Source organism: Leopardus geoffroyi, chromosome C1 (genome assembly GCF_018350155.1).
Source record: "Leopardus geoffroyi isolate Oge1 chromosome C1, O.geoffroyi_Oge1_pat1.0, whole genome shotgun sequence".
Lineage (NCBI taxonomy): Eukaryota > Metazoa > Chordata > Mammalia > Carnivora > Felidae > Leopardus > Leopardus geoffroyi.
In genome coordinates, this window is record NC_059328.1 from 210,460,146 (window position 1) to 210,487,787 (window position 27,642).

Here is a 27,642-nt window from a genome sequence, read left to right on the forward strand (position 1 = left end):
CTAATGACACATACATTTCCAAATCACCCTTGGTCTCTAAGACCGTGAAGGTGATCATCAAAGTGCCCAGTGATCATCATGTGGTCACTGTGTGCCCACCACTCTCCATACCTTGCTTCATTTAATCCAGCCACCAACACTGAGAAACGTGAATTATTATCCCCCGTATAGATGAGGAAAGTCTATTCGGGGGTATAACTTACTCAGACTCACATACCTAGTGAGTTTGCATTCAAACCTGCATCAGTCAGGGGCTCTCCCAAACCTCTCCTCCTCCCACTGCCTCAGCCTGGCAGAGTGGAGGGCCCATGCACTAAACCATCCCCACACCGTACCTGCTGCGACACGCCCATCGCTTCAGGCCTTGTCTTGTTTTTAAACTTCATATCTTAATGTATTCTGTGTTCTTTTATAAAGTTTCTTCAGGAAATAATAGTATTCATCAAATTAATTAAAGACCTCTATTTCTGTCATTCTCAAGTCCAATTTTCTAGTCCTACCCTATACGTCCAACCATTTTCTAGACACCTTCTTGAACCTTCCTCCTCTGCTAATTCGCACTCATCATGTCAGAACTCAGCTCATCATTCCCATCATTTCCCCGCGCTCCACTCCTGTCCCCAGACCCATCAGGTGGCAACTTTGTTCCTTCATGTGAGCTCACCATGCGGCTCTCCGTGACCACCCTTGGCCAAGGCTGTCATACCTCCCTTAACTTGAATCTCACGTGTCTGTCTTACTGTCATCTCCCTGCAGAGGAATCCGTCCACTGTCGTGGTCTTGTCATCTCATGTGGGTCACCCAAGCACCAGCCTCCCTCTCTTCCTTCATTCCAGGCTTCTACCCACATCCACATACAACTGTCAACTCCCCTGTGATCTTCTCTTGCCTGTGTCACTGCTTTCATCACTCTCTGCAATGGGGACAGTCGGCCTTCCTCTACCCCAGCCAACCCTACTCCCTGTAATTTCCACACCTCCTCCTTCTGCTCCAATCACACGTGTGCCTCCTATTTGCCTGAAGCAATGGCAGCCTTTCTCCATCTGTAGTTCATATTCTACCTTCTCAAAACCATGATGGTGGTGATGGTACAATGGCGGCATCTACCATTCCCTGAGCAGTTGTTCTAGGCACTGACTCCTGGGATCCTTACATCCATGAGGTCACCCGTGGGGGGCGCCTGGGTGCCTCAGTTGGTGAAGCATCCATCCGACTCGGTTTCAGCTCAGGTCATGATCTCGCGGTTTCGTGGGTTCAAGCCCCGCGTGGGGCTCTGTGCTGACAGTGCGGAACCTGCTTGGGATTCGCGGTCTCCCCCTCTCTGCCCCTCCCCTCACAAGCACGGTCTCTGTGTCTCTCTAAACAAACTAAAAACAAATTTTTTAAAAGAAAAAAAAGTCGCCCTGTTTCTACTTTTCTGTTTCCCAAACAAGGAAGCTGAGGCTCAGAGAGATGAAGCCAGTGACCAGAGGCCACTATCACCTGGGGAAATAGAGATTCGAACCCAGGTCCCCTGACTTCAGTTGCTGCTTCTCTTTTACCCCAGTCCTGATCAATCTCACTCTCGGAAGAACTCTCCTGTCCACCCTAAAATACCACCTAAATAGACTCTTCACCTATTTTTCATTATTGTTTCACGCATGTTACTTTAATTAATATCTGTTTGGGGTGATGCCTTCTGGTAAGCTTTTTGGGGTCAGGGATCCGTGCACATTTTATTACTACCCAGGACCTTGGCTACCGCCTTGTGTGGTATATATTCTAAACATGAACTCGGAGAGTACCGAATGGATTAAGACTTTTATAATTAAAATGAACAGTTCAGCGTCGCCCTTCCTGCCTTTTTAATGCTTGGCTGTAATTCAAAGATTCATCCACTAGGCGACACCATAACATTACTTAAACCCTCCAAGAGGACTACGCAGGTAGCATAAAATCCTTTAACTGAGTGCCTCCAAGGTCTCTCCCTACCTATAACGGGAAAAACTAATGGATAACATGAAGGGTTATTAAAATAAATAACAAAAAGTGTTACTCAAGGAGTAGAAAGTCCAAGGAGACCAAACTGTTGTGGCAGAGTATTTTCTTGTACCTTAAGATCACCTCACCTGTCAATGAGAGCATCCGCTGGCCCATTTAGCCTGGAGTGACACTGACTATGGATTTGCAGCTGTGTCCCCAAGAGGCTGCATGGCACATGGGAAGAACACGGCTCTGAGAACCAGAAGATAGGGCTTTGCCCCTGAGCAATAAATAAAGTCACGTCTTGAACCTGGTCATCACAGAGTGGTTTTCCCATTTAAAAAAAAAAAAAAAATTTTTAATGTTTATTTATTTTTGAGACAGAGAGAGACAGAGCATGAATGGGGGAGGGGCAGAGAGAGAGGGAGACACAGAATCGGAAGCAGGCTCCAGGCTCTGAGCCATCAGCCCAGAGCCTGACGCGGGGCTCGAACTCACGAACCGTGAGATCGCGACCTGAGCTGAAGTCGGACACTCAACCGACTGAGCCACCCAGGCGCCCCGGTTTTCCCATTTTTAAAAATGGTGTAAGAGCAGCCCAACATCACACATCTGCCGTGGGAACTGAACGAGGCAGCGTGGAGAGGTCTGGGTAGGCTCCCGGTGGAGCCAGAACCAGTTGAACCTTGCTTCCTCTTCCTGGCTCTGTTCTCCTGGTGTCCCTACCCCTTGCCCTCTCTGTGTCTTTCTCCTGTGTCTTCCGTGCCGGCCCCCTTCCTCCTGGTGGGGGGGGGGGGATTCCCCACAGGACTGCCCTGGCCCTCTTCTCACTTTCTCTTGGGCAAACTTGACCTTTTCCATGGAGTTAATGGCATCCAACGCTGAACAACCAACCCCTCCACTTTCCTCCCTAGCCCAGACTTCTCTTTGGAGCCTTGACCATATTCAGTTGACCTCTGGCTCTACAAACCCAAAATGGGACTTGTAGACCCACAATCATCCCCCCCGTGCGCTCCTCGGCCTGAGACCACTGCCCACACAGCTGTACACACTATGCCCGCCTACCTCCACTGTCACCCTCGCTCCTATCAACCCTGCCTCCCAAACATTCCCCCACCTCTTCACGCACCTGCTTCCCCCACCTCTTCACGCACCCCCCCACCGCGAAGCAATCTCACCTCCCACCTGAGCGACTGCAGCAGCCCCCTGACAGGTTTTCCCTACCACTGCCCCCCAATGTACACACACTATGTTCTCCAAACAGCAGCCAGAATGATTTTTTTATACCGTAAATCCACCTGCTTCCACCCTTCTTAAGATCCTTCAGAGCCTTCCTTCTTAGACTGAAGGACCTGTGTCTGATTTTCCAACTGCACCTCATGTCACCTGCCCCCTCACCTACTCCAACCAAATCTTTCTGGCCACGTTCCAGTCCCGCAGACATGCCAGCCTGCCTCCTTCTCACTTCAGGGTCCGAATGGAGGCTCTTCCCCCAGGGTCTGCACGGAGGCTGTTCTCTCTGCCCAGACATTTGCAGTAGGTCGAATGGTGGCCACAAAAAGACGTGTCCCCGTCCTAACCCCTGGGATTCACGGACATTGCCTGAGATGGCAAAAGAGGTGCTAAAGTTAAGGCCCTTGAGAGGAGGGGGTTATCTCGGATTATCTGCATGGGCCCTCTAAATGCCATTACACGTACCCTTGCGAGAGGGACGCAGAGGAAGATGTGACACAGAGGAGAAGGCAGTGCGAAGACAGAGGCGGGGACTGGAGTGACAGGGCCGTCAGCCAAGGAAAGCTGGTGGCCACCAAAAGCTGGGAGAGGCAGACAAGGAGCCTCTGCTGGAGCAGAAGTACAGTAATGGTGACACCTTGCTTGTGCATTTCTGGCTCTAGAACGTGCAAGAAAAATATTTTCTGTGGTTTTAAGCCACTGAGCACGTGGCACTTCATTATGGCGGCTGAGGCCCTGACACAACAGGCTTTCAGGCCATCGCTAGGTGGCCTCTGATTCCACTGCTGTCTCTGCCCTGCCCCCCACCCCCAGGCTCCCATATGAAACCGAGTTAGGGGACCACATTATCCCTGGGACAGAGCAAGGACGCAAGCTCCTAACAGTGCCCGGCACTCCTCAGGCACCCAGAAATAATGACCAGAAGGTGAATCTCCTGCTGGACACTGAGCTCCAGGCCACAAGGACTTCATTCTGGATCACCGGAGCCTCACAATGCCAGGCACATGGCAAATGCTCAATGGCCATTTGCTGAATGGAGGGAATGAATGAAGAGGCATTTGTTGAAAGAACCACAGATAAGCTTATATGACAGAGGAGTGAAAAACTTAGCACCTCTGACATCTGGTTGTTCCCTGTGGATTTTGTGGCAATTTATTGAACATGGTGTTTGAAAGAAAAAAAATCTATTTTTACTCTCTTTGTAAATCAGTATTTTAATTAATGTAGTCTGTCAGGTGTTGACCTTGCGCTAGAGAGGTTTTCTAGAGCTACAAATACTGTTTCCCATTTTCCTGTGGGCCATAGGCCCTGCTTCGGGATGCACTTGCATTGCTAGCCCTGAGTTCCCACCAACAAGACTGTCTCCCCTTTGGCAATGACCTTGGTCCACTCAAGTTCAGCATAGTCCCACATTTGCTGAGCTCTGCGGCCGCCTGGCCTCAGTTCATGCTGGGTCGCAGAGTTCAGCAATCGTCGTTGCCATGGAATTGAACTCCACATGAGGAGGCCAAAGGCTGTGCTGCAAATCACTGGCAATTTAATGAGATGACTGATCAGGGCAGATACGCCAAAACCTACCAGACCCAAACTGTCACCAGGATTCCCTGGTGAGGCTCGGGACACCCGGCCTGGTTGCAAAAACAACACGTTCTACAACACAGTAGGCAAATAGAGCTTGTTTTCCCTCCTTCCTTCTGAAGCACAAATGCTAGGTTCAGAGCGAGAGCTCCGTGAGCCTACTGAAAGCCCTGTTAGAGGCTGGAGTCATCCTTCCATACCAATACGAGCTACCACCGGTTAGTTCTACCACTATGATTATTAATAGGCCAGATAGTAGAAAGTGATAGGCACGTCCAGGTTTCCCACACCCTGTTTGGAACTACTTCCTCAAGCACCCGCCATGGAAGATCCATTCTTTTAACGTTTGCAAGTTTTTCATTCTTCAGAACTCAAGGTTAATATTCCTGACCGGGGAACGCTTTAACAAGCAAAGCCCAAGTTGGAAACTGGCAGCTGGTGGGCTAAATTCTACTGGGAGATTTGTCGGTAGGCACTGCGTTTTCTCCAACTCTGGATTCGGATGCCTTTGCACGACAAATGTCCTGTCCAGCTCCCCACAGTCCCCAAGGCGGACGTCCCGTCCCAGGGTCCCTCGCTGGGGGTGTCCTTGGAAAGCACCTGAGTCTCAGGCAGGGCTTCATTACTCAGAGAACTCTCCAGCAGAGACAAAATGAGCTGGGGAGTTTGTTTTTGGAGGAGAAAGATGTGGAAGAAAAATAAAGCAGAACCAAAACTCTAAGGGGGTGGATGACAGATCAAATTTGTCACTTGTCATTGGACTCTGCTTCCACCAAAATATAACATCATTGACTTATGTGTGCTTTGGGACCTCAGAAGAATTGCTCCGTACCATTTATCAGTTACAGACTGTTTCACAGTTATAGACTATACTAGAAAACAGCTGTGTGAGGGATAAAGAGATCGGGTTCTGGAACTTTGTGTGCAAATAATTTAATGGTTAAAAATGTTAATAATTAAAATCTCCCAAGTAAATTCCATTTTTATCATGGAACGCAGGCTCTTAGGAGCATGAGGGACAAATGAATGAGACTGTGGGGGAAAATACTTGTGCATTTTTTTTAGTGACTTAAAATTCCCCAAGGAAACACTGATTTGCTAATGTGTGATCTCAGCTTTCAAACCAGGAAGGAAAAAAAAAAAAAAAAACAGGTCTTGAGTTTTACACTATTTGGCTTCTTTGCATAAAAGTCAAATTATACAGTTCTTAATAGAACAGTTAACAATTTAATAGTTGGTAGACTCCATTCAATGAAAAATATGGACATATTTTCTATTTGATTCTGGAAAATGCTACAGAACGTGTCTTTATCATCATGCTAGTTACTACAATGGATCTTGTAAAAATTCCCATCTAGTCTATAAAGACACATAATTCTCCCTGCAAGGAGACAACCAACAAAAACCTGAAGATTCCTTCACTGAAACTGGCAAAGAAAATCTTAAAATCTCAGCCAGTGCCAACCTCATTCATATCCTCAAAGAGGGACTATTAGGAGGTTAGGGGAAATGTCAGGGCATAGCTGCAAAATATTTTGGGTGCAACTGAATAGCTGCTATATGCAAATGGCCATGCCTACCTCACAGAACTGGAGGCTGTTAGAGCCTGGAGGAACAGAACCAGCCAGATAGGATAAACCCTTATTTGTCACCTGAGGCTCTCAACCAGAAAGAAGGCACAGGAGTTCCAGTCTCCCACCCTCGACTGAAGCTCTTTCGAGGATGCTCCTGGACTGTTTAACGGCACGGTTCAAAATACTTATCTCTGGCCCTACTGGAAACCACATGGGAATTTGAGCTTATGTGAGATTGCACATTTAATAACAGGTTTCAACAATGCGTGTGCGGGTGAGGGTGGGGAAGACTGAGGTGGGAGACTCCCTACTAACCCTGCTCCCCGCTTCTCTTAGATGTGGCAGTTATCCCCGGAAGCACGCTACAGGCCAGCGTGGCCACCCACTCAGGCTCCCAGTCCTGCCCAGGCTGGAGACTTAGTTTTCACGTATTGATTTATGTGCACTAACCGCCTGCTATGTTTCCACTGCGGACCAGGAGCCAGCAGCAGCATTTTCTTTCCAGGTGTCCACGTGACGACCTTGAAGGGTGTGTGCTCATAATCTCATGAAGAGGGTCGTGTGCACCGACGCTCACACCCAAACAGAGATACAGGCCGGGGTGCAAGCATTAAAGGGAAGGGGCCCAGGGTCCTGCCAGGGGCCTCAGCACTGGCTGGGAGGAGCTGCGGCAGGGGGGGAATGCTTTGGGAGAGCTGGAGTCTCCACCGAGCTCCTTGGGGAGGGCAGGAGAAACAGAGGCAGAGCGGAAGTGGGAAGACAGCCCGGAAAAGGGGAGGCAAGCGAGAATATTCGGATTATGCTCCAGGGAGAGCCGATGGCCCACCTGATGCAGCAGGAGAGGCGCAAAGGGGAAGCGTGTTGATCGCTGGTGGAAACACATGGTTCGGCCAGACTGCGGGCCTCCAGGGTGCACTGATGAGGCTGAACTTCACTCCGTCAGAAGTGAAGGACCCCCCCTTGGCTCCCTGCCCCAGATGCACCCCAGCTGTACCTCAGGCTCCAGCCTGAGTCTAGAGTTCCAAGCCCAACCCCATCGTTCCACTGCACGGGGCCAGCGTCGATCCAGAGACAGCAGTTTTGATTTGGGGCTTAAACGACTCACTCAGGCATGAACCCCTTAAGGGGGAATCATTTCCTTCTTAGGAATGCCTGGCTGAGCCACTAGCAGGCTGCACCGTCTCGGGCGGATCCTCGACCCTCCGGGACTGCGTGGATTCCTGTCTCTCTAGACCCCCTCGAGCTGTCACTGCAGCTCCAGAGATGGTATGTGAGTTGGCTGCTTGCTGAGTACTTGGGAGCACCCACCTCCCACGCCACCTGGCAGTTATGCGCAAGCCAAGCTCCCAAACTCCCAGCCGGACGTCGCTGCCAGCAACTTGCAGCCTTCATGTGGGAGCCATCTGTCTCGGAAAGGGCAAGGGTTGACCAGCGCTCCGCATTCTGTTCTGCCCGACCACCCAGCAACAGGGACCCAGACAGCAGAGTGCAGTCTATCCCCTGAGCCCTCGTCACCCCCGGCACTGGAGACTGTGTTAGGGGACGCAAGGTGCATTGCTCGTGATTGTGGAACACCCGAGGAAACAGAAGAGAAAGGACTCGTGGTGTAAATACCAGGAAACGAATGCTTGGGCACCTCGAAGCACCCGCCCGAGTTCACAAGGTTATGACGACGGTCTGGTGTTTGAATGTGAGTGTGCAGGCACCAATGTTCGTGATCACAGGCCAAATGCTAAAACCGAAGTCAGACACCGGGGTGGGGTTTCCACCTCTTCCACATACGAGTGAGTTATTAAAACTCGTGGAAATCCAGGCTCCTTGTATTGAAAGATGAAAATATTAACCCCATCAGCCTCACAGAGCTGTTGTGGGAGAAGAGCAGGGTTTGTCCACTCAGCACAGGTGAGTTTTTGGTGTGGGGGCTGTTCTGTGCATTGGGGGTGCCGAACCGCATCCCTGGCCCGTACCCACGAGATACTGTAGCACCCCTCCCCCATCCAGTTGTGACAACCAACAAATGTCTCTAGACCTCGCCAGATGTCCCGACCAAAACAATTCTCGGGCTTATTTACATCAGAGCCTTATCCAAGCAACTGTTCCCATTTGTTTTGTGATGCCCCCATTAGTATCCTCTCAAGAAGCTGATCCATTTTTCTTGGGTCTCAAACTCAAAGGGTCTTAAAATTTAGATGCACTGATTTCTTTCTCATTTATACAATCTTGGTATGTTTATATTAAAAATCACAGGAGGGACACCTGAGCGGCTCAGTCAGTTAAGCATCTGACTTTGGCTCAAGTCATGATCTCACTGTTTGTGGGTTCGGCCCCGTCTGGTTCTGTGCAGAAAGCTCAGAGCCTGGAGCCTGTTTCAGATTCTGCGTCTCCCTCTCTCTCTGCCCCTCCCCTGATCATGTTCTGTCTGTCTGTCTCTCTCTCTCAAAAATAAGTAAACATTAAAATAATTTTTTTTTTAAATCACAGGAAAGCCAGGCTTTCCCCCCCACCCCCGAATAAGGCATACATATACGTGAAAAAGGCACTTCTTAGATTGCTAGCTTTTAGTGTCTTTACTTTTTAAAAGAATTTTTATTGAGATGTAACTGACATATAAACATATTAGTTTCATAATTTGATATGTGTATAGATTGCAAAGTGATCACCACGATAAGTTTAGTTAGCATCTGTCCTCACATGGTAACTTTTTTTTCCCCCTTGTGATGATAACTCTTAAGATCTACTCACAATAACCTTCAAATAGACCAGATAGCATTATGTACTATATTCATCATGCTGTACAGTATATTCCCGGGACTTATTTATTTTATAACTAGAAGTTTGCACCTCTTTTTTTTTGAATCATGTCATGAAAGTAGCTTGACAAATCTCAAGATAGGGGCGCCTGGGTGCCTCAGTTGGTTAAGCGTCTGCCTTTGGCTCAGGTCATGATCTCAAGGTTCGTGAATTTGAGCCCCGCATCAGGCTCTGTCCTGATGGTGCAGAGCCCGCTTGGGATCCTTATTCTCCTCTCTCTCTTTCTCAGCCTCTACCCTGCTTGCACTCTCTCTCTCAAAATAAATAAACTTAAAAAGCAGTTTAAAAAAATTTTTTTTAAAGGAAAAGAAAAACCTTAAGATAAATTCTGAGCTCCAAAGTTTTTGAAGTATTAAAGAAACAATGCAGTTTAAGCAGGAGGGGATTTGCCATAATTCATGCTCTGAAAGTTAGCTGGTTTCAGGAAGAGAGCTCAACGCGGGAGCCCCTTACATATTGCACATGTATCGTGCAGAGAGAAAGCAAAGCTATGGGAGAAATATATGGCCCCTTCCCTCAGGAGAGGTCTTGCCTCCTTGTAGACTGGTCATCACTGAACTGTGCTTTTTGAGCGTTACTCCCTATAGAATCGATGTGGGCATGTTGCAACAGAATCATTGATCTGACTCAAAAACTGTCCAAAGTTTCTAAAGCAAGTTTCTCTTTTCTTGTAATATGGCGGGAGTATTTTTAATCCAAAGAATTGTTTGGTCTACTACGCCAGCACAAATGAGCGGGTGGGCCGCCAGCTGCTGCTATCAGAATATAAGGGAGACAGAGGTCCATAAATGTTCAAGTGACCTGCCTACAGTAGCCAAGAGGGCTCTTGTGCCTTGCAGGGACAGAGAACGTAGTGTAGTCACCCAGAGCCCCGTCCTGGGTGGACTTGAATAACAGGCTACACCTCTCTGAGCTTTGATCTTCTGCCTTGCAAAGTCGGCACGCTGAGATAGTAAGAGAGTAGTCATGAGGAGTCAGGGACCTAAAGCGTTTGGAGAACACAGATGGTGTGTGGCACATAAGAAGCACACAAGAAATGCAGCCATGCACAACAGATGCATACAGAACACTATGCCCATGTGACTTCAATAGGTGCTATCCAAAAAAGAGTCTTGTGGTCCAATGTCTGGATATACCACTTTAGGTAAGTTTAAACCAGGTTTCCCCCGCCTCACTACACTCAGAGCCTTTAAAATGTTTATATGTTGGGGCACCTGGCTCATGACTTTGGCTCAGGTCATGATTTCACGGTTTGTGGGTTCAAGCCCTGCGTTGGGCTCTGTGCTGACAGCTCACAGCCTGAAGCCTGCTTAGGATTCCCTCTCTCTCTCTCTCTCTGCCCCTTCCCTGCTTCACTCTGTGTCTCGCTCTCTCTCAAAAATAAATAAACATTTAAAAAAATGCTGATATGCAACCTGAGTTTCAAGATGGCGACCTAGCATGTACCATTTGGCACAGGACCCTTCTTGCATAAGGCAGTTCACAAGATTAGTGTGGTATGAAACATTGGGTAAATCACAGCTTGCACTTCTAAGCTTGATGCCTAGTGTAATAAAACTGGGATGGCTTATCAGAATGTACAGAACTTTCACTGTAAAACAGAAACATTGACAATTATCAGAACATGCTAAGAATCTGGGACTACTTAACGTTAAGTATTCACAATGGCTCAAATTTCAACATGCTGCCCATGTTGACTTTTTTCCTAACATTTTACCGTGGTAAGGACACTTAATATGAGATCTGCTCTCCCAACCAGTTTTTTAAAATATGTTTTAATGTTTGTTTTGAGAGAGAGAGAAAGAGAGAGAGAGAGCAGGTGAGGGGCAGAGAGAGAGGAGGACACAGAATCCGAAGCAGGCTCCAGACTCTGAGCTGTCAGCACAGAGCCGGACACAGGGCTTGAACTCATGAACTGTGAGATCATGACCTGACCGAAGTTGGGTGCTTAACCGACTGAGCCACCCAGGTGCCCCTGCTCCCAACCAATGTTTCAGTGAACATGACATTATTGTTGACTCTAGGTAGACATCCTACAGCAGATCTCTAGAGCTAACCCATCTTGCATAAGCAAAACTTTATGCCCGTTGATGAGTAACTCCCCATTTCTTCCTCCCACTGCCCATACTGATTTTTACATCACTTACCCGAGACCCTTTTTCAGGAAAGCACTGGCAAACTGAGCAATCTCTTCCTCCGCAAGGCCCAATAAACTTCTTTCCACTCTGGAAAGTGAAGCATCTGGTTTAGTAAACTGGTATTCCTTGCTTAGCTGGGTACATGATATTTAACTTATAACAAGCATCTCGGTTTACCTAACTCATGGGAAGTCCACAGTATACCTTTACCTTGGAAACCTCGAAAAGAAAACACTCATGTTGATACATAAAAAGGCAAAGAACTTCCATTGTGGCTCGATAAGAGTGTGAGAAAAATAAAAGTTTACGTGAGCTGGCATTGAAAAAATGCCAGATTCTTTTTAGCAAGAATCTTCTGTGATGTCCTTCTCCTAGCAAGACCTCATTTACTAAGTTGTGAACGATCTTAGAGTGTAAACTATATGATTAGGAAAACTGTAAGGACACAATGGCATCTCACTTCAATTATAAACTTGGCTGCTTTTCAGGACGCTCTTGCTTCCCCTCCAGCACCATCAAGTCCTTCCTGGTCACTGCTCCCGTCACAGCCTTGGATTTTCACATGAAAACTGTTTCCTGCACACTGCTAAAACTCCAAGATGGTTCCTCTAATGTCTCTCTCAACCAGAAAGCTCCTGAACTTGAATAAGGTGAGCCCTTCCCCACTTCTCGCTAACCTCTCTCCAACATTCTCTTTAGAGAGTTTCTCCACACTCACATGTTTTCTTAACTTTCATGCTTCTTCCAAACACACACACACACACACACACCACACACACACCACACACACACACACACACACACACACACACACATGCGCACACACACACACGCTCTTTAGGAAGAATCAGGCCCTTGTTCTCACAAATCCTCATTGTCTATATCCAGAGTCATCTGTCACTTCAATACAAAAGCATAATCCCAGAATAACTGTTTCCATAAGTAGATCCCTTAACAACAAAACAGCCACCATGATGCACCTGCAGTGACAATGACAATGAACACTGACCATTCCTTCAGAGCCTGGGGCGGTGGGTTGGGAAGAAATAGTGGCAAAAACAGCTCTAGATGCTACGAGCTGAGAGTGTGGACAGGAATATCAGAAAGGCACCAGGGATATACTTCACCTAGTTCATGATCTCGCCTGGTCCAGCCCTCACTGTAACACTTATATATTACCCACACATTTCTATGACTGATAGATCTTTTACATTCAAGGCTATAAACATGAGTCTTTACACCAAAGCATAATGGGGAAACATACAACATTTGAACCAATACTCACAGTTCAGTTGGAAAACAAATATGTATACCTACACACCAATGTACATAAGTATGTATGGAAGGACATACAAGTAGGTGTACATATGAATACACACATGCGTAATCATACACATATATATGAGTATGTGTATGGGAGGAAAAAGGATCTATCCAGAATGTATTTATTTTTCAGTCACACAACTTAGACCTCTTTTTTCTAGAAAAAAAAAAAAATATGCTCAGACACATCCCAAAAGAAAAATCTTTAAATTAAGCATTAATAAAAAAAGACATTTTTATAAACAAAATTCTTTAGAGTCATTGAAAGTATATAAGAATGTGAACCTTTACAAGAGTTAAGTTAAAAAAAACTGTATTTGAAGTTTCCAAAATAGATGCCTCTTGAGTTTTGAGTCACATTGTTATCTATGAATGCAGAACCATCAAGTTCAAAACTCTGATAAGGTGACAAAAAAAAAAAAAAAGGTTAAATGCCCAGGTCCAGGACATCATGAAAACACTTTAAAGCAACTGGTCTGAATACTTGGGTTCATTTAAGGTTGGGACTCATTACTATGTGTTCAGTGAAATATCAAAACAACCAGAGAAAGAAGGTTAGTTGATTAGCTGGCTTGATAATAAAGACAAGTTTGTTCTTTTATTGTTTTTTTTTTTCTTAATTGTGCCAACCATCACAGAGATGTTTGTAGCATCTGAAAATTACATTTCAGGAAAGAATTTGTTTAAAATAAATTAACAGATTCTAATTAAAAAAAAAAAAACAGGGGCGCCTGTGTGGCTTGGTCGGTTAAACGTCGGGCTTCGGCTCGGGTCATGATCTCACGGTCCGTGGGTTCAAGCCCCGCGTCGGGCTCTGTGCTGACAGCTCGGAGCCTGGAGCCTGTTTCAGATTCTGTGTCTCCCTCTCTCTCTGCCCCTCCCCTGTTCATGCTCTGTCTCTGTCTCAAAAATAAATAAACATTAAAAAAAATTAAAAAAAAAACAGAAATAGTCACATATAAAGCTTTGGTACTGATAAAAGAAAAAAGCAAGAGGTAATTTTAGGCTCTAAGAAGTTTTTGTACGTTAGATATAGCCCAATAAATACCACTTTAGGGGAGGCATTCATAGAGGGAAAATATGTGCCACAAAAACAGACTGTATGAACCCATTTGAAAAAGATAAAGACTATGGCTCACACCAAGGCAACATTCAAAGTATAAACCATATTCACCGGGATACACTGACGTTCTCCAAAACTAATGTCATTCTTCAAAGAGGAAAAAAAAGAAAAGTTCCTGTTTTAGCCCAGATATTTTTTTAAACAAACGTATGTTGAATAAAATGTTTATGAGGTACGTTATTAATTTCTAGATTCATAACTGATCCTACATTCATACCTCTATTTTCTTTTTTGAAAAACAACATTTGCGTATGATAAAAAATTCAAACAGGGCAAAAGAGTATAATGGGGAAAGAAATTTTCTTTTCCAGCCCAGGCCGTCCCATTCCCTCACCTAGAGGCAATCACTCTCTTCAATCTGTTTCTGGGTAGTTATGAGCACTTTCACACCAGGAACACATATGCACACATTCACATACACACACGCGCACGCACACCCACACACACACACACTTTTGGTGATTTGAATCTTGTTTTATTTTTACCCAAATGGTATATTTCTCTGTACCTTGCTGCCTTCACTTAGATGCCTTCAAAGTCATTCCAAGTTAATAGAATCGCTCTTCCTCACATGAAGTACTTGTTTAATCTGTCCTTCTTGATGGGCCGTTAGCTACCTCCCTTCGTTACTAAACACTACAATATTTTTGTGCCTTTTCTTTATGTGCAAGTCAGTATAAACATATATAATAAATTCCCAAAAGGAAACTTCCTGGGTCAACAGGATTACGCATTTGAAATTCTGAAGGATAATGCCAAATTGCCTCCCATAACTTTTGCATCAATTTATATCACTATCTTTAAAAGACAACTATAGTATCGCAACTTTGGTGTGAAATCTCTAATATCTCTGCACAGCACAACCTGACAGGAGGGTCCAGGCTAGATGAGTCTTTGTTTCAAGAATTTTTTTTCCCACGTATGGAACATAAGAAACAAAGGAAGTGAAATTTAAGACTCTGTAGGCTCTTCTAATGGGGCGGGGCGGGGGGGGGAGAGAATATAATACAAAAATAAACTTAGAGAAATCAAGTAAAAAGAAATCCAGACACATATCTCAGTGTGTTTCCATTCTTACTTCAGATGATGCTCTCAAATGCATGGGACTAAGTGGTACACGGCATATCATCCTACTTGGGGAGAGCTTCTGATTCCTCTCTGGTCCTGACCAGTAGGAAAAGGAGAACAGAAAGCAACTTTCTGCTTTGATTTGCCTTGAAAAGACCCATGTTAACTGAAATCACAGAAACTGGATTGGGTAAATCCAAGCCAGAGAGGATGGCAGATGGGGACGTGCTCACTAGGGTGACTTAACCCGTTCAGTTATCTCAAGATCTGAGTTACTGGCAGTCCATAGTGTGATTTCCCAGAAATGTCTGGGGTTGGGTTTAATAACTCAGATTCCTCAGTGGGAAGCAGAAGAAAGAAATCTTATTACAGAATATTCTAGGTTTATCCTTCTCCAGAGTTAAAATGTTCACATGCAATCTTGTATTTCTTGATTTAATCTTGAAGTAGGCCAGCCGCTTCCAGCCCCCCCTTCAAAAAAAGATTTTAACACAGGGTAATGTTATAAAATGAAGAAATCCCCAATACCTGGGCAATTTGGTAAGCAGTTTTGAGTGTGGAAAAGAAACCTTAGAGTTCACCTAGTCCAGCCTTTCATTTTACAGATGAGAGAACTGAGTCCCACAGACAAAAAGGCTTATAACAAGAATAATGCATGCAATCAGAGCTAATTAATGTACTTACCGCATATACGTGTTGTACAGAAAACAGGATAAGTATAAGCAACCTACGAAACGGCAAAAATGCAGATTAACATAAACTGTTCATTTTCATGCAAAACAAACTAAAAAGAGAAAGAACAAAAGAAGAAATTCCAGGCTTTTTTTTTTTTCTAATAGGCCACTGTCATCAGTGACAAGATAAATGTTACTCTCTCTCTGCTTGTCATCATTATCTTCCCTCTTGCTATTCAGTCAAGAAGTACTCACACCCCTTTAGTGGGGTCCTCACTGGGCTGGGTGCCCTGGGGACACTCTGAAGGTGAGACTGGATGGGTAGATGAGGGAATGGAGACGACTGTCTGAATGAAATATAGACGAGTGAGGGAAGGAGGCAGCTCAGTGTATCCTGGATGCCATTAAGTGGAACCAACTGGAAGGAGGGAGGAGGGAAGAAAATCTAATGGACTGGGGAGATGATCTGGAAAGGAAGGAAAATAATATGAATCAGCTAGGGAAGAGTTAAGTGGTTCAGGGTCTTGTAAGCGAGGCAGAAATCCACTGGGGATAACATCATAACTATAAACAAATTTTAACAGAGAAGAGATACAACCATAAAAGACCACTGTTATGGACCAAATGTTTGTAGCATCTCTCTGCCCCCCACTGCCCACAAATTCATGAGTTGAAATCTTCACCGTTTATAATGGTACTAGAAGGTAATGCCTTTGGGAGGTGATTAGGTCACAAGAGTGGGGTCCTTATGAATGGGATTAGTGCCCTTTATACAGGGACCCCAGAGAGCTCTCTCTCCCCCTCTTTCCACCATGTGAGGACAAACCAAGATGTTGGCAGTCTGCAACCTGGAAGACGCTCTCACCAGAACCCACTGCACTGGCATCCTGATCTCAGACTTCCAGCCTCCAGAACTGGGAGAAATAAATTTCTGTTCTTTGTAAACCCCCTGGCATGGTATTATTCCAGGAGCCCAGGCTGACTGTGACAACCACTAAACATTCACATACATCTGCCTTGGGCTTATATTGGTCAAAGAGCTTTCATATTCATCATGTCATTTAATTCTTAAACAGCTCTGATGGATTTGGGGACTCAGGTCACATCATTCCCAGGGATGAGAGGAGAGCTGCGGTCCAGCCAGACTCAGGCTGTGATTTCCCCGCCAGCTCTGTCCTTTTTTCTAAGTAGAGTCTTCTGTCTGAAACCCACGTCCTAAGTGAGCCTTCTTTCTCCACACTGTCCCCTTCTCATGCTGAAATGCTGAGAAACATTATAGAAAGCTGCAGAGTTGTGCCTCTGGACGAGACCCAGACTAGGAGATTGGGGACCGGGGCAGGCCGAGCCCATGCTTACTGGCTACCCCACTGAGGTCTTCCTTCTCCCCAACCCTGCTGTTGGAGTTCATTGACAATGCCAACAAAGGTAAGGTTGGCATTTCAGTGAAGTATCTAAGTAATTAAGAGAATAAAAAGGTGAAAGATGTGTTAAACATGGGATAAAATGTTTTAAGTCAAGTATTTATAACTACTGTTTGCTAATTGGGCCCTTATCACTTTGGACATTTGTAAATAAGTACATGTTACATCCCATACTGGTTTTGGCCATCCCCATATATATAGTCTCATTAAAACTGTAGTTAGGGATGGGGATGCCTGGGTGGCTCAGTTGGTTAAGCATCCGACTTCGGCTCAGGTCATGATCTCACAATTCATGGGTTTGAGGCCCACATCAAGCTCTGTGCTGACAGCTCAGAGCCTGGAGCCTGCTTCGGATTCTGTGTTTCCCTCTCTCTACTCCTCCCCCCACCCCTCAAAAATAAATACACTTAAAAAAAAAAAAAAAAAGGTACTCGGGGCGCCTGGGTGGCTCAGTCGGTTAAGCGTCCGACTTCGGCCCAGGTCATGATCTCACAGTTCGTGAGTTTGAGCCCCGCGTTGGCCTCTGTGCTGACAGTTTAGAGCCTGGAGCCTGCTTCAGATTCTCTGTCTCCCTCTCTCTCTCTGCGCCTCCCCAACTCATGCTCACACTCTGTCTCTGTCAAAAATAAAGAAACTTAAAAAAAAAAAAACAAAAACTGTAGTCGGGGCATGTTTTTTCCACAGTTTTCACAAAAGCAAACTGACCCAGAAATGTTGGGCAATGTCCTCAAAAGCTTGCTGGAAGGGGGCAAGGATGGATGCCGTTCGGGTCAGTGCTCAACCTCTCTTGTCCTTCCTTCGCCCTGTCCTCTGATAGTTCCTCCTGCTGCTGTGTGTATTGAAAAAAAGGCAATTCTTTTTTTCTTTGAAAAAACCATTAAAATTAAGACTATTTTGCAGTTTCCTCCCCATCCACTCCAAATAAGTTAGATCCTCCTGTAGTCCTGAAACAAATCCATTCTTCCTACCCCTCTCTTATGCATACATATTCATTGGCCTCAAAACTTTTCTTATTTTTCACTATTTAAGACGTTGCTGTCTTAACTCCCACCGTCTTTTTTGGTCCCTTCTGACAATAGCATGTTAGTTTCCTACTAGCCCCATAACACATTACCAAGAACTTGGTGGCTTAAAACCAACAGGAATTTGTTATGTCATGACTCTCCAACATGGGTCTCACTGTTGAAAATCAAAGTGGGGGCAGGGCTGTGTTCCTTCTGGAGGCTCTGGGGGAGATTCAGTGTCCTTGTGTTTTCCAGATTCTGGAGGCTGCCTGCATTCCTTGGCCCCTGGTCTCCTTTCCGTCTTCAGAGCCAGCAATGGCTGGTCACGTCTGTCTCATCCCTGTGACCTGTTTCCATTGTCACATCTCCTTTGCCCCTCACCCTCCTGCTTCCCTCTTTCACTTCTAAGGACCCTTGTGATTATACTGGACCCACCCAGATAATCCAGAATAAGCTCCCTAAAGTCAGCTGATTAGCAAGTTTAATGTTATCTACAAACATAAATCCCCATCACCTGTAACAGACCGTATTATCAGGATCCAGGGATTAGGATGTGAATACCTAAAACCTAGTAAGAGGACAAGAATCTGCAGCCTTTAGATGAATGTCTTTCCCATTGGCGATGATGTGGGTGTAATTCGGGGAGAGTAGAGAGAACTGGTGTTTAATAAAAATGAATCACAAAATAGCAGGCATAATGGATAGGTTTCTGGAACACTTTGGCCTCTTGACACATGAAATGTTCAGACAATTCATAACTGTAAAACCAAATTTAGGAGAAATTATTAAATATAAGCAAGTTATCACACGGAGGACACTCACCAGGGATCTGTGGCTAATGGCTTGATCCACCTGAATGAGCACCTTATTGACGCCATGTGCCTGGATTACTTCACAGTCAAGTCTTGGTACTTAAAAAAAATTCTGTCAGGTTTCTCTTCTCTTCCAGAAGACTCTCACTTGTGAGTGGGGTGCTATGTCCTAGGTTTAAAGTTTGTATATGTTAAATATAGATACATCTCTTAAAACACAATACTCTTTATAATGTTGAAAATAATTACTTTCATTATTCACAGCAATGGAAATATTTTCTAAGGGGGGAGTTCAACTTTTTTTGACAAAACAATCTTAGTGGTAATAAAACTGAATAAATACCAATTTTTATTCTTAGAAATAAAAACAGTCTCCAGTTATTTGTGTCATAAATATATTTTTGAGAAATGAAGTATAGATGTATATAATGCTTGTATAAAAATTATTGCTTCATTTTGTTAAGTGGCATTTTCTCCTATTTAACATTTGCCCTTGAAAATCCAAGTTAAAATTCACTTAAGTGCATTTTTTTACTTTTTGGAACTAGGAAGGGGACCCTTTAGTATAGAAACATATACTTTTCACGCACACAGCAAACACATACGAAAATATTTTTATGTCAAATGGTTTCCACAGTTGTGGAAAACACTTTGATGGTTCCTCAAAAAGTTAAATGCAGAATTACCATAAGGCCCAGCAATTCCACTCCCAGTTATAACCAAGAGAATTGACACTATATTCATGCATAAATTCGTACATAAATATTCATAATAGCCAAAAAGTGCAAACAAGCAAAACCCCCATCAACTGATGAATGGATAAGCAAAATGTGCTACTTCCACACCAGAGATTTGGCCATAAAAAGGAATGAAGGACTGATACATAGATGAACCTTGAAAACATCATGTTACGGGAAAGACACATATGGTATGATTTCATGTCTATGAAATAACCAGAATAGGCAACTCCACGGAGACAGAAAGTAGAGTAGTAATTGTCAGGGGTTGGAGGAGAGAATTGGGAGGTTTCTTCTTGAGACTATGGAATGTTCTGGAATTAAATAGTGGTGTTGGTTGCACATCAATATACTAAAAAACACTGAATTATGAACTTTAAAATAATTCAAACAGTGACTTTATTTTGTGAATTTTATCTCAAAAAAAAGAGAAAACATACGATTCAAAAAATTCTATATCTTTGATTAAAAAAAGGTATAGATATTATATAAAAAGACCTGGCCTAAAGGAATGTCTTGATATTGAAATGTCTTCAAATGGAAATTTTTTGATTTCTGGATAAAATCTGGATAAGCTAATTCAATGCTGTGTTTATGGAATACTAGTTCCCCATGTAAGTGGTAGAACAACATTCCTTGATACAGTTTGAAAGTCAGGTAGAAAAAGAATCACTTTGAGGGACCGGATCATTTCCCATCCCCAAATCCATCATTCAAAACAATGTTTTTTTTATTTTTTTGTTTATTTATTTTTGAAAGCGAGAGAGACAGAGCATGAGTTGGGGAGGGACAGAGAGAGAGAGACACAGAATCTGAAATAGGCTCCAGGCTCCAAGCTGTCAGCACAGAGCCCGACACAAGCCTTGAACTCACAGACCTCGAGATCATGATCTGAACTGAAATAAGATGCTTAACCAACTGAGCCACCCAGGCACCCCTCCACATTCATCATTTTAAATGTGTTTTTTTAGCTGCATACTGGAAGAAAATCTCAATAAAACAAATTATTGATTTAGAAGGAATACACAAATTGGTTTGAATCATTCAAAAGGTACTCCATTGGGGCACCTGGGTGGCTCAGTCGGTCAAGCATCTGACTTTGGCTCAGGTCATGATCTCACGGTTCATGAGTGGGAGTCCCGCATCAGGCTCTGTGCTGATAGCTCCAAGTCTGGAGGCTGCTTCAGATTCTGTGTCTCCCTCTCTCTGCCCCTCCCCCGCCCATGCTCACTCTCTCTCTCTCTCTCTCTGTCTCTCAAAAATGAATAAACATTAAAAAAAAAAAAGGTACTCGGGGCGCCTGGGTGGCGCAGTCGGTTAAGCGTCCGACTTCAGCCAGGTCATGATCTCGCGGTCCGGGAGTTCGAGCCCCGCGTCAGGCTCTGGGCTGATGGCTCAGAGCCTGGAGCCTGTTTCCCATTCTATGTCTCCCTCTCTCTCTGCCCCTCCCCCGTTCATGCTCTGTCTCTCTCTGTCCCAAAAATAAAATAAAAAAAACGTTGAAAAAAAAATTAAAAAAAAAAAAGGTACTCATTATTTTAAACAGATAAGAAATAGTCAAAAAATTAAAGAAAACCAGGGATATTTACATTTAACCACAAAATAGATACATCATGCAATTAATCTCTACGCATATTGTGATAAAGGGCGTACAAACAGGGATTTTATTAAAATAGAGTGTTTTTGCAGTCACTTTCAGACAAGAATGCCTGATCATGGTCCTAACACGTAGGAGTTTCTCAGTACATTTTGTAACTGAATGACCAGATGGCTGGCTGGTTGGGTGGATGGACAGATGGGCCAATCCGCAGAAATCCAACTGGTCTCCCACTAGCGAAAGGACATCGCTAATTGGGAGCAGCCAATGCACCCTCATCACCATGCACTTAGTAAGCTCTGTGACAATAGGGATTTTGTCTCTTAATTCACAGTTATCCCCAGAGCCATAATCGTGCCTGGAATAGAGTTGGCACTTAATATATATTCATTGGATGAATGAATTTACAGAATATACTTTGGGCTCATCAAATGCATTTAACAGAGAATGTAAGATAAGGCCAACTTTGAATACACATGAGGTGATGCAGAAAGGAAGAAAGAGGGCCATGGAAAGAGGGATCGTTACAGCCTTGGGGGAAGTGGAGAGGCATGGACACTAATTACACCTTGGACTTTCTGCTAAGAGTGCTGGGCACATCAAATCACTTCCTTCACCACAATTCAGTAAGGAAAGTATTAGTTCAGTTGTGAAGGAAAACCAGCTTGGGTCAGTTTAAGTAACTGGTGCAAATTCACAGGGCTAATAAATGGGTAGACCTGGGGGGTTTTGACTCCAGTACGGATCCCTTCTGCCATTTGACACCTAAGCATAGCAGTCTGCAGATGTCTGCTCTGACACTCCCCCTAAGAATGTTTTTTAAGTTACACACACCCCCTTTTCATTTTTTACGAGTTAATATCTAAACACTTTCATCTTCTCTTTAAAGGTGCTAAGTGTATAATTTGGAACATTATACGTGGTGACTTATAAAACAAAACGAGTTACAGCCCTACTCTGACATAGCCAATGGACCATCATAATCATTCTAAGGATGGTTCTTGCCACCATCAGCTTAAAATATGTGCACAACAAGTTCTCAACCAGCTAGAAATTTTACCTCATTTTCATTCTCGAACTAATATTTCCATTTCATCCCCCACGTATATCCTAGTGCAGTGTATTTTTATACTTGGAAATTCTTATCTAGATTACCTTACTATGCTTCTCTGTGACAAAAATATGTATATAAATTATTTTTTTTATTCCCTATGATCACAAATCTCTAAGTCGTAAATGTTTTTGCCTCAATGTGTTTATCATTATGATGATAAGTGGTATACAATCCACCAAAACCAAATAAATTAAAATTTTGATAAACATGGGGCGCCTGGGTGGCGCAGTCGGTTAAGCGTCCGACTTCAGCCAGGTCACGATCTCGCGGTCCGTGAGTTCAAGCCCCGCGTCAGGCTCTGGGCTGATGGCTCAGAGCCTGGAGCCTGTTTCTGATTCTGTGTCTCCCTCTCTCTCTGCCCCTCCCCCGTTCATGCTCTGTCTCTCTCTGTCCCAAAAATAAATAAACGTTGAAAAAAAATAATAAAATAAATAAATAAATAAATAAATAAAATTTTGATAAACAATTATTGAACACGTTACAAATGAAATTTTACTGGAAATGTACTCGGCAATGAATGAATTGGGGATTTCGGTTTCTCAAATAGTTTATTTAGCCCAGATCAACAAATGAGATCTGGTCAAGAAATGAGGTGGGTCAAGCAACAGTACTCCTTCCGTTATAATTTCTAAAAACTGTAAATTCTAATAATTCTATTCACAGAAACAAGACTTTGTGAATGGAAGGAATTTCTTCTATAAATGTCATGCAGTTCTTTGAACTTCTCCTAAATTGTATGCCAAAAGCAATATAGAATTTATCATCAAGAATCATTTTGAGTGATCTACCACCTGATAAGTCTTACTAGAAACCACCTGGCCCAGGGATGTGGAACCCAAAAGGTGGAATGTTCTCTGTTCTCAGCACCTGCATTTACGCTGCCCAGCATCTGCCTCACAAACAGATCTTGCCTTCGGGGGGCAAAGCAGGGTGGGTGGGGGCAGAGGGGTATGCTTCTCTGGTGAAAACCAGCAAAAGGAAAAATTGTAAAAGGCGGTGGTGAAAACATGAAGCAAAGACCCATCTTCAGACAGAACAATTCTAAGAAAGAATATGATAGCAGTTGAGAATCTGCAAGTTGATTCCTTGACTTCATCTTCCAAGCTGACTGCACAACTCTTAGGAATCATTCTGTCTCCCAAGGGCGTATGTACCTCAGCTTGAAGACCTCTGCTCTCCAGGAGCTGCCAGTGGTAAAAAACCGCCTTGTTCACTGTTTGACCCGGAGCAAGCCTTGGATGAGCACGTGCTGAATCCCACATGTCTGTCGAGCCCAAAACTAGCCATGAACAAGTCGTGGAGAATTTATAACTGTTCTCCTAACTAAGTCGCCACAACAGCTGAGCACGTGATGCTCAGGGCCCATGTGACGATCAGCTTGCACCGTGAGCATCGGTGTTCTCAAAACGCAGTCACACAGGTAATCCACAGCAATCTGAGAGGAGTTTCTTCGTTGCAACTGCCTGTGTTAAGAGCATAAAAACTTTTGTCTCAACCGAGCTTCCAACAAAACAAAAATACTCTCTCGCTCAGAACAGTGTCCTTCTAACCTACCTTCTCAAAAATACATGGCTGTCATCACATAGGACTGGCCAAGGCAGGGAGTTTCCAATGGAGTCTATCATTATTAGCAAAAAAAAAAAAAAGCTTTGCAACCCAAAGTGCTACGCCTATGCCACCAAGACATATGCAAACAATGCAAACAGCTGCTTTGGGAGATTGCCTACCTAGGAAACTTCTGCCAAGGTTCTGCACCTTTCAAAGGACATGCTTTAGTTTGTCAACTGTTATTCTCAGGAAGGGAGCATTCTCCAGGGGCTGCTGTGTCAGGGCCCACTCAGGTCCTGCCTTCAGCCCAGCTAAGTGAGGGTGCGGCCAGATTTCCAGATTTTCATCAGCCAGCCACGTGGTGGAGGAAGATAACCACCTGACCTAGAGGCAGCCCAACCCAGAGCTTGACCTAGAGCTCTGGCTCAGGGCAGGGGAGATACTGCAAACTGGATGGCTCCTCTCAGAGACAGGACTTAGGAAAGAGAAGAAAGGGGCTGGGGGAGGAAGATGCCCCGAAGGAGAGTCAGACATTCGAAGGCTGTAACAGGTCTAGGAGAAGCACAAGCCTGAATTTAGAGCAAACAGATATCCTCAGTAATCATAAAAAATTGGGTTTTTAAGAAAGGAAAATGTGAAAAGAGAAAGACTGATGGTCCATCAGAGAATGAAAGACTAGCTCATTCCCAAGAGCTGCCCCATTTCTGATGCAGGCTTATAGTCTATTCCCTTTATCTGAGCAAACTGACCTGTCCAGCCAAGTCTGATGAAAAGCATTGCTCTGCCCCCATAGCTGGTCCCAAGGCTGGACACCCCAACAGGAAGCTCTCTTGGAGGTTCCCCCAGAGGATCCCCCAGAAGATCTCCCTCAAAGATCCTGGATCTCTGAACATCAGCCTCGTTCAACAACCAAAGTAAGGTCCACAGGCTCTTTCCCAGCCTGTATTTATTTCAGTAAGCTCTAGCTTATACAGCAAATATCATTAGCTTCTCTTTTTCCAACTCCCTGGGCTGATTTTTTTTTTCACTCCTTTATGAACGTTCCTGGACTCAATTCCCCTGGGACTCCTCATGAGTCTTTGCTCGATGTTTTCCAAATGCTATGTCTGGGAACAAGATCTGAGACCTTCTAAATCATTATTTCTACTACGGGGAATTTGTTTTCTCTGCAACCCAATCTTGAAAAGAAATACACCCTGCTTGGGTTCTCATCGACCGGGGGATGGGAGCAGGGAATGGTCAAGATTACAGGACCGGATAGCAGGAGACTGAGTATCAGAATCTTCCAGTCGCAAAAAGGTAATGTAAGTATGATGTCTTTTCTTTTCCAAAGTAACATTAAGTCTTTGAGCGTTTTTAAATAATAATATTTTTGTTCTTTCAGTGAAATGAATTCCTATTAACTTAATATCTACATGTTCTTTCTTTTGACCTTCTGACACTGAACTATCTGAAGACTCTCCAAGGTGAAATTTTTCTGATAGTCTGAACACCTATTTGTATATACCTTTATCTTTCCAAAATAGAATTCCTAAAGGCTCATCTTTGCAAACAAGTAAGAAAAGGGCCTCGAAGGATAGAAAAGTGCTCCCAGAAAAAGAATGACAATGCTGTGTCCACCTCAGTGGCCGGACATCTCCTTTCGAGGCTTACACTTCCCATGTTAAGAGATGACTCAACCTTTCCCCAACATATAAGCTGCTTATTTGGTTTTGGTATTTAGAAAATCCCATATTCTTGGGTTGACTCTACCTGCAGACGTTCAAAGAGTTCAGATTGGTTTGAGCTTTTTAGCAAAAACAGTCCATCTCAACAAGTAAGTATCACAAGGCTTATAAAGCAGGTCATGAATCTGTGTGGTCCATGAACCACTGGAATGTGGTTGGAGCTTCATGTTCTCTGAGAAGCAACACGGAAAAACTTTGAGAACTACTCAAGTAAATTCTTGAGAATGACTCTGAGTTCCAACCTGACCAGCATGCTGCTGGATTACGGCCAATCCCGCCCCCACCTTGCCTTCCCTGCAGGTTCAGTTGAATTGTTTAAGAGTGCTATGCAGTCCTCAGTTGACCTTAGAGTTGAATCTGCTAGTCCAAAGCCAACTGGACCATATCTCAGCTAACCTACTATTCTGCCAACATAGGCTTTTATTATCATTTTCTCCTTGAGGACTCCTCCCAATATCAACAGAAAAGTTGACAACAACCATAATAATGTCACTGCTTGGGAACCGCATGGAGGTGATATATGCTCTAAAAATACACAATGGATTTTCAAAACCAGATGGGCCCTTCGCCTCCAAGCTAAGAATGACATTCTTGACTCAAAATGCTGTATGTCTCTTGTCAAAAACACTATTCTCCCAGGTTTCTCTAGGTCTGTGATTTTCCCCTCTGGGCAGGGCCGGGTGACTCTATCTGATTTCTCTGGACCTTTCAGACCTCTGGGAACTGCCTTTGTGTTGAGCTCTGGCAGTAACACCCCATAATCCCAACAGGCAGGGCCCACCCGTACTGTGAGGCTGACGTACTGTGAGGCTGACGTGTGCCTTTGGTGACTTCTCCCCTCCTCCACAGAGAAAATCTGCCTTCTTCTCCTGGTCCATGCATCTCACGGTTAGGGATAACAGCAGGTTCTGGAGTTAGAAAGCCTTGTGCTCAGATCTTGACCACTTAGCCTTGTAACCCTGAGCAAGTACATAACTCCTCTGAGCTTCTGACTTCTCAGCATGTGAAATTAATCCCTGAGAGAATTACATGAGTCTACACTAGTGCCTAGCACAGTGCCTGACATGTGGTAGTGGCTCAGAACATGTTTGTTTCCTTCCTTCCTAATACCCTGTAGGAGCAAAAGAGCTCCCATGCACAACATATTAGAGAAAGGTTAGAAAAGGCTTTTAGTTTTGTTGCTTGTTTCCTTTGCTGTGCAGAAGCTTTTTATCTTCATAAGGTCCCAGTAATTCACTTTTGCTTTTAATTCCCTTGCCTTTGGGGATGTGTCGAGTAAGAGATTGCTACGGCTGAGGTCAGAGAGGTCTTTCCCTGCTTTCTCCTCTAAGGTTTTGATGGTTTCCTGTCTCACATTCAGGTCCTTTATCCATTTTGAGTTTATTTTTGTGAATGGTGTGAGAAAGTGGTCTAGTTTCAACCTTCTGCATATCCATCTACCATTTTGTATCAAATACCATGCTAGGCCCTGTAGATACTAAAATGAATTTTCTTTACCTGAAGTAATCAATATTACTTTTAAGTAGATCGGGGAAAGTTAAAGATGTGTATTGTAATCACTAAAGTAACCACTAAAAACAATTCAGAAATATATAAGTAGAAGCCAATGAAAAATTAAAATGGAATACTAAAAAAATTGAATAACATAAAAGAATCCCCAAAAAAGGAACTGAGACAGAAAATAAATGGAGAAATGGCAGACCTAACTATAATCCTATCAACTACTTTATATGAAAATATACTAAAAATTCCTACTAAAAGGCAAAGACTGCCATACTTGATTTAAAAAAGAAAAAGCCAACTATATGCCATAAAATACACACTTTAAATAAAAAGACACAAATATATTGAAAGCAAAGGCCAGGAAAACATCTCCCACACAAATAGTACATACAAGAAAGGCAGACTGGCTCTGCCAATGGCACATAAGAGATTTGAAAATAGGAAGCAACACGATACGGATCAGAAAGTTAATATACCAGAAAGCGACACATATCATAAATATAGGGACTTAGTAGCAGAACTTCAAAATACGGGAAGCAAAAACTAAAAAACTAAAAAAAGAAATAATTTTTCAAACATACTTGGGAGACTAACTCTTCTCTTGGTATTTGATAGAACAAGGTAGAAAGTATCAGTCAAGACACAGAAGATCTGAACAACACCATCAACCACCCTGCCCTAATTTATATATATAA

At 43.9% G+C, this 27,642-nt stretch overlaps 1 protein-coding gene across 9 annotated transcripts in view; it reads right to left on the reverse strand.

Annotated features, from left to right (window-relative positions):
* COL4A4 (collagen type IV alpha 4 chain) overlaps positions 1 to 27,642 on the reverse strand; it is a 131,927-nt gene that overhangs the window by 96,441 nt on the left and 7,844 nt on the right. For 7 of the 9 annotated variants that reach the window (XM_045481511.1, XM_045481516.1, XM_045481515.1 and 4 more), the window contains exons 3-5: positions 18,732 to 18,890; positions 15,495 to 15,537; positions 11,306 to 11,383 (exon numbers count right to left, since the gene is read on the reverse strand). In XM_045481511.1, the coding sequence (XP_045337467.1) occupies positions 11,306 to 11,383; positions 15,495 to 15,537; positions 18,732 to 18,787 (177 nt within the window). In that variant the 5' untranslated portion in view covers positions 18,788 to 18,890. Of the gene's footprint in view, positions 1 to 11,305; positions 11,384 to 15,494; positions 15,538 to 18,731; positions 18,891 to 23,323; positions 23,633 to 23,723; positions 23,746 to 27,642 lie in introns of those variants that run through there. The other 2 variants (XM_045481514.1, XM_045481512.1) reach the window with 2 other exon arrangements.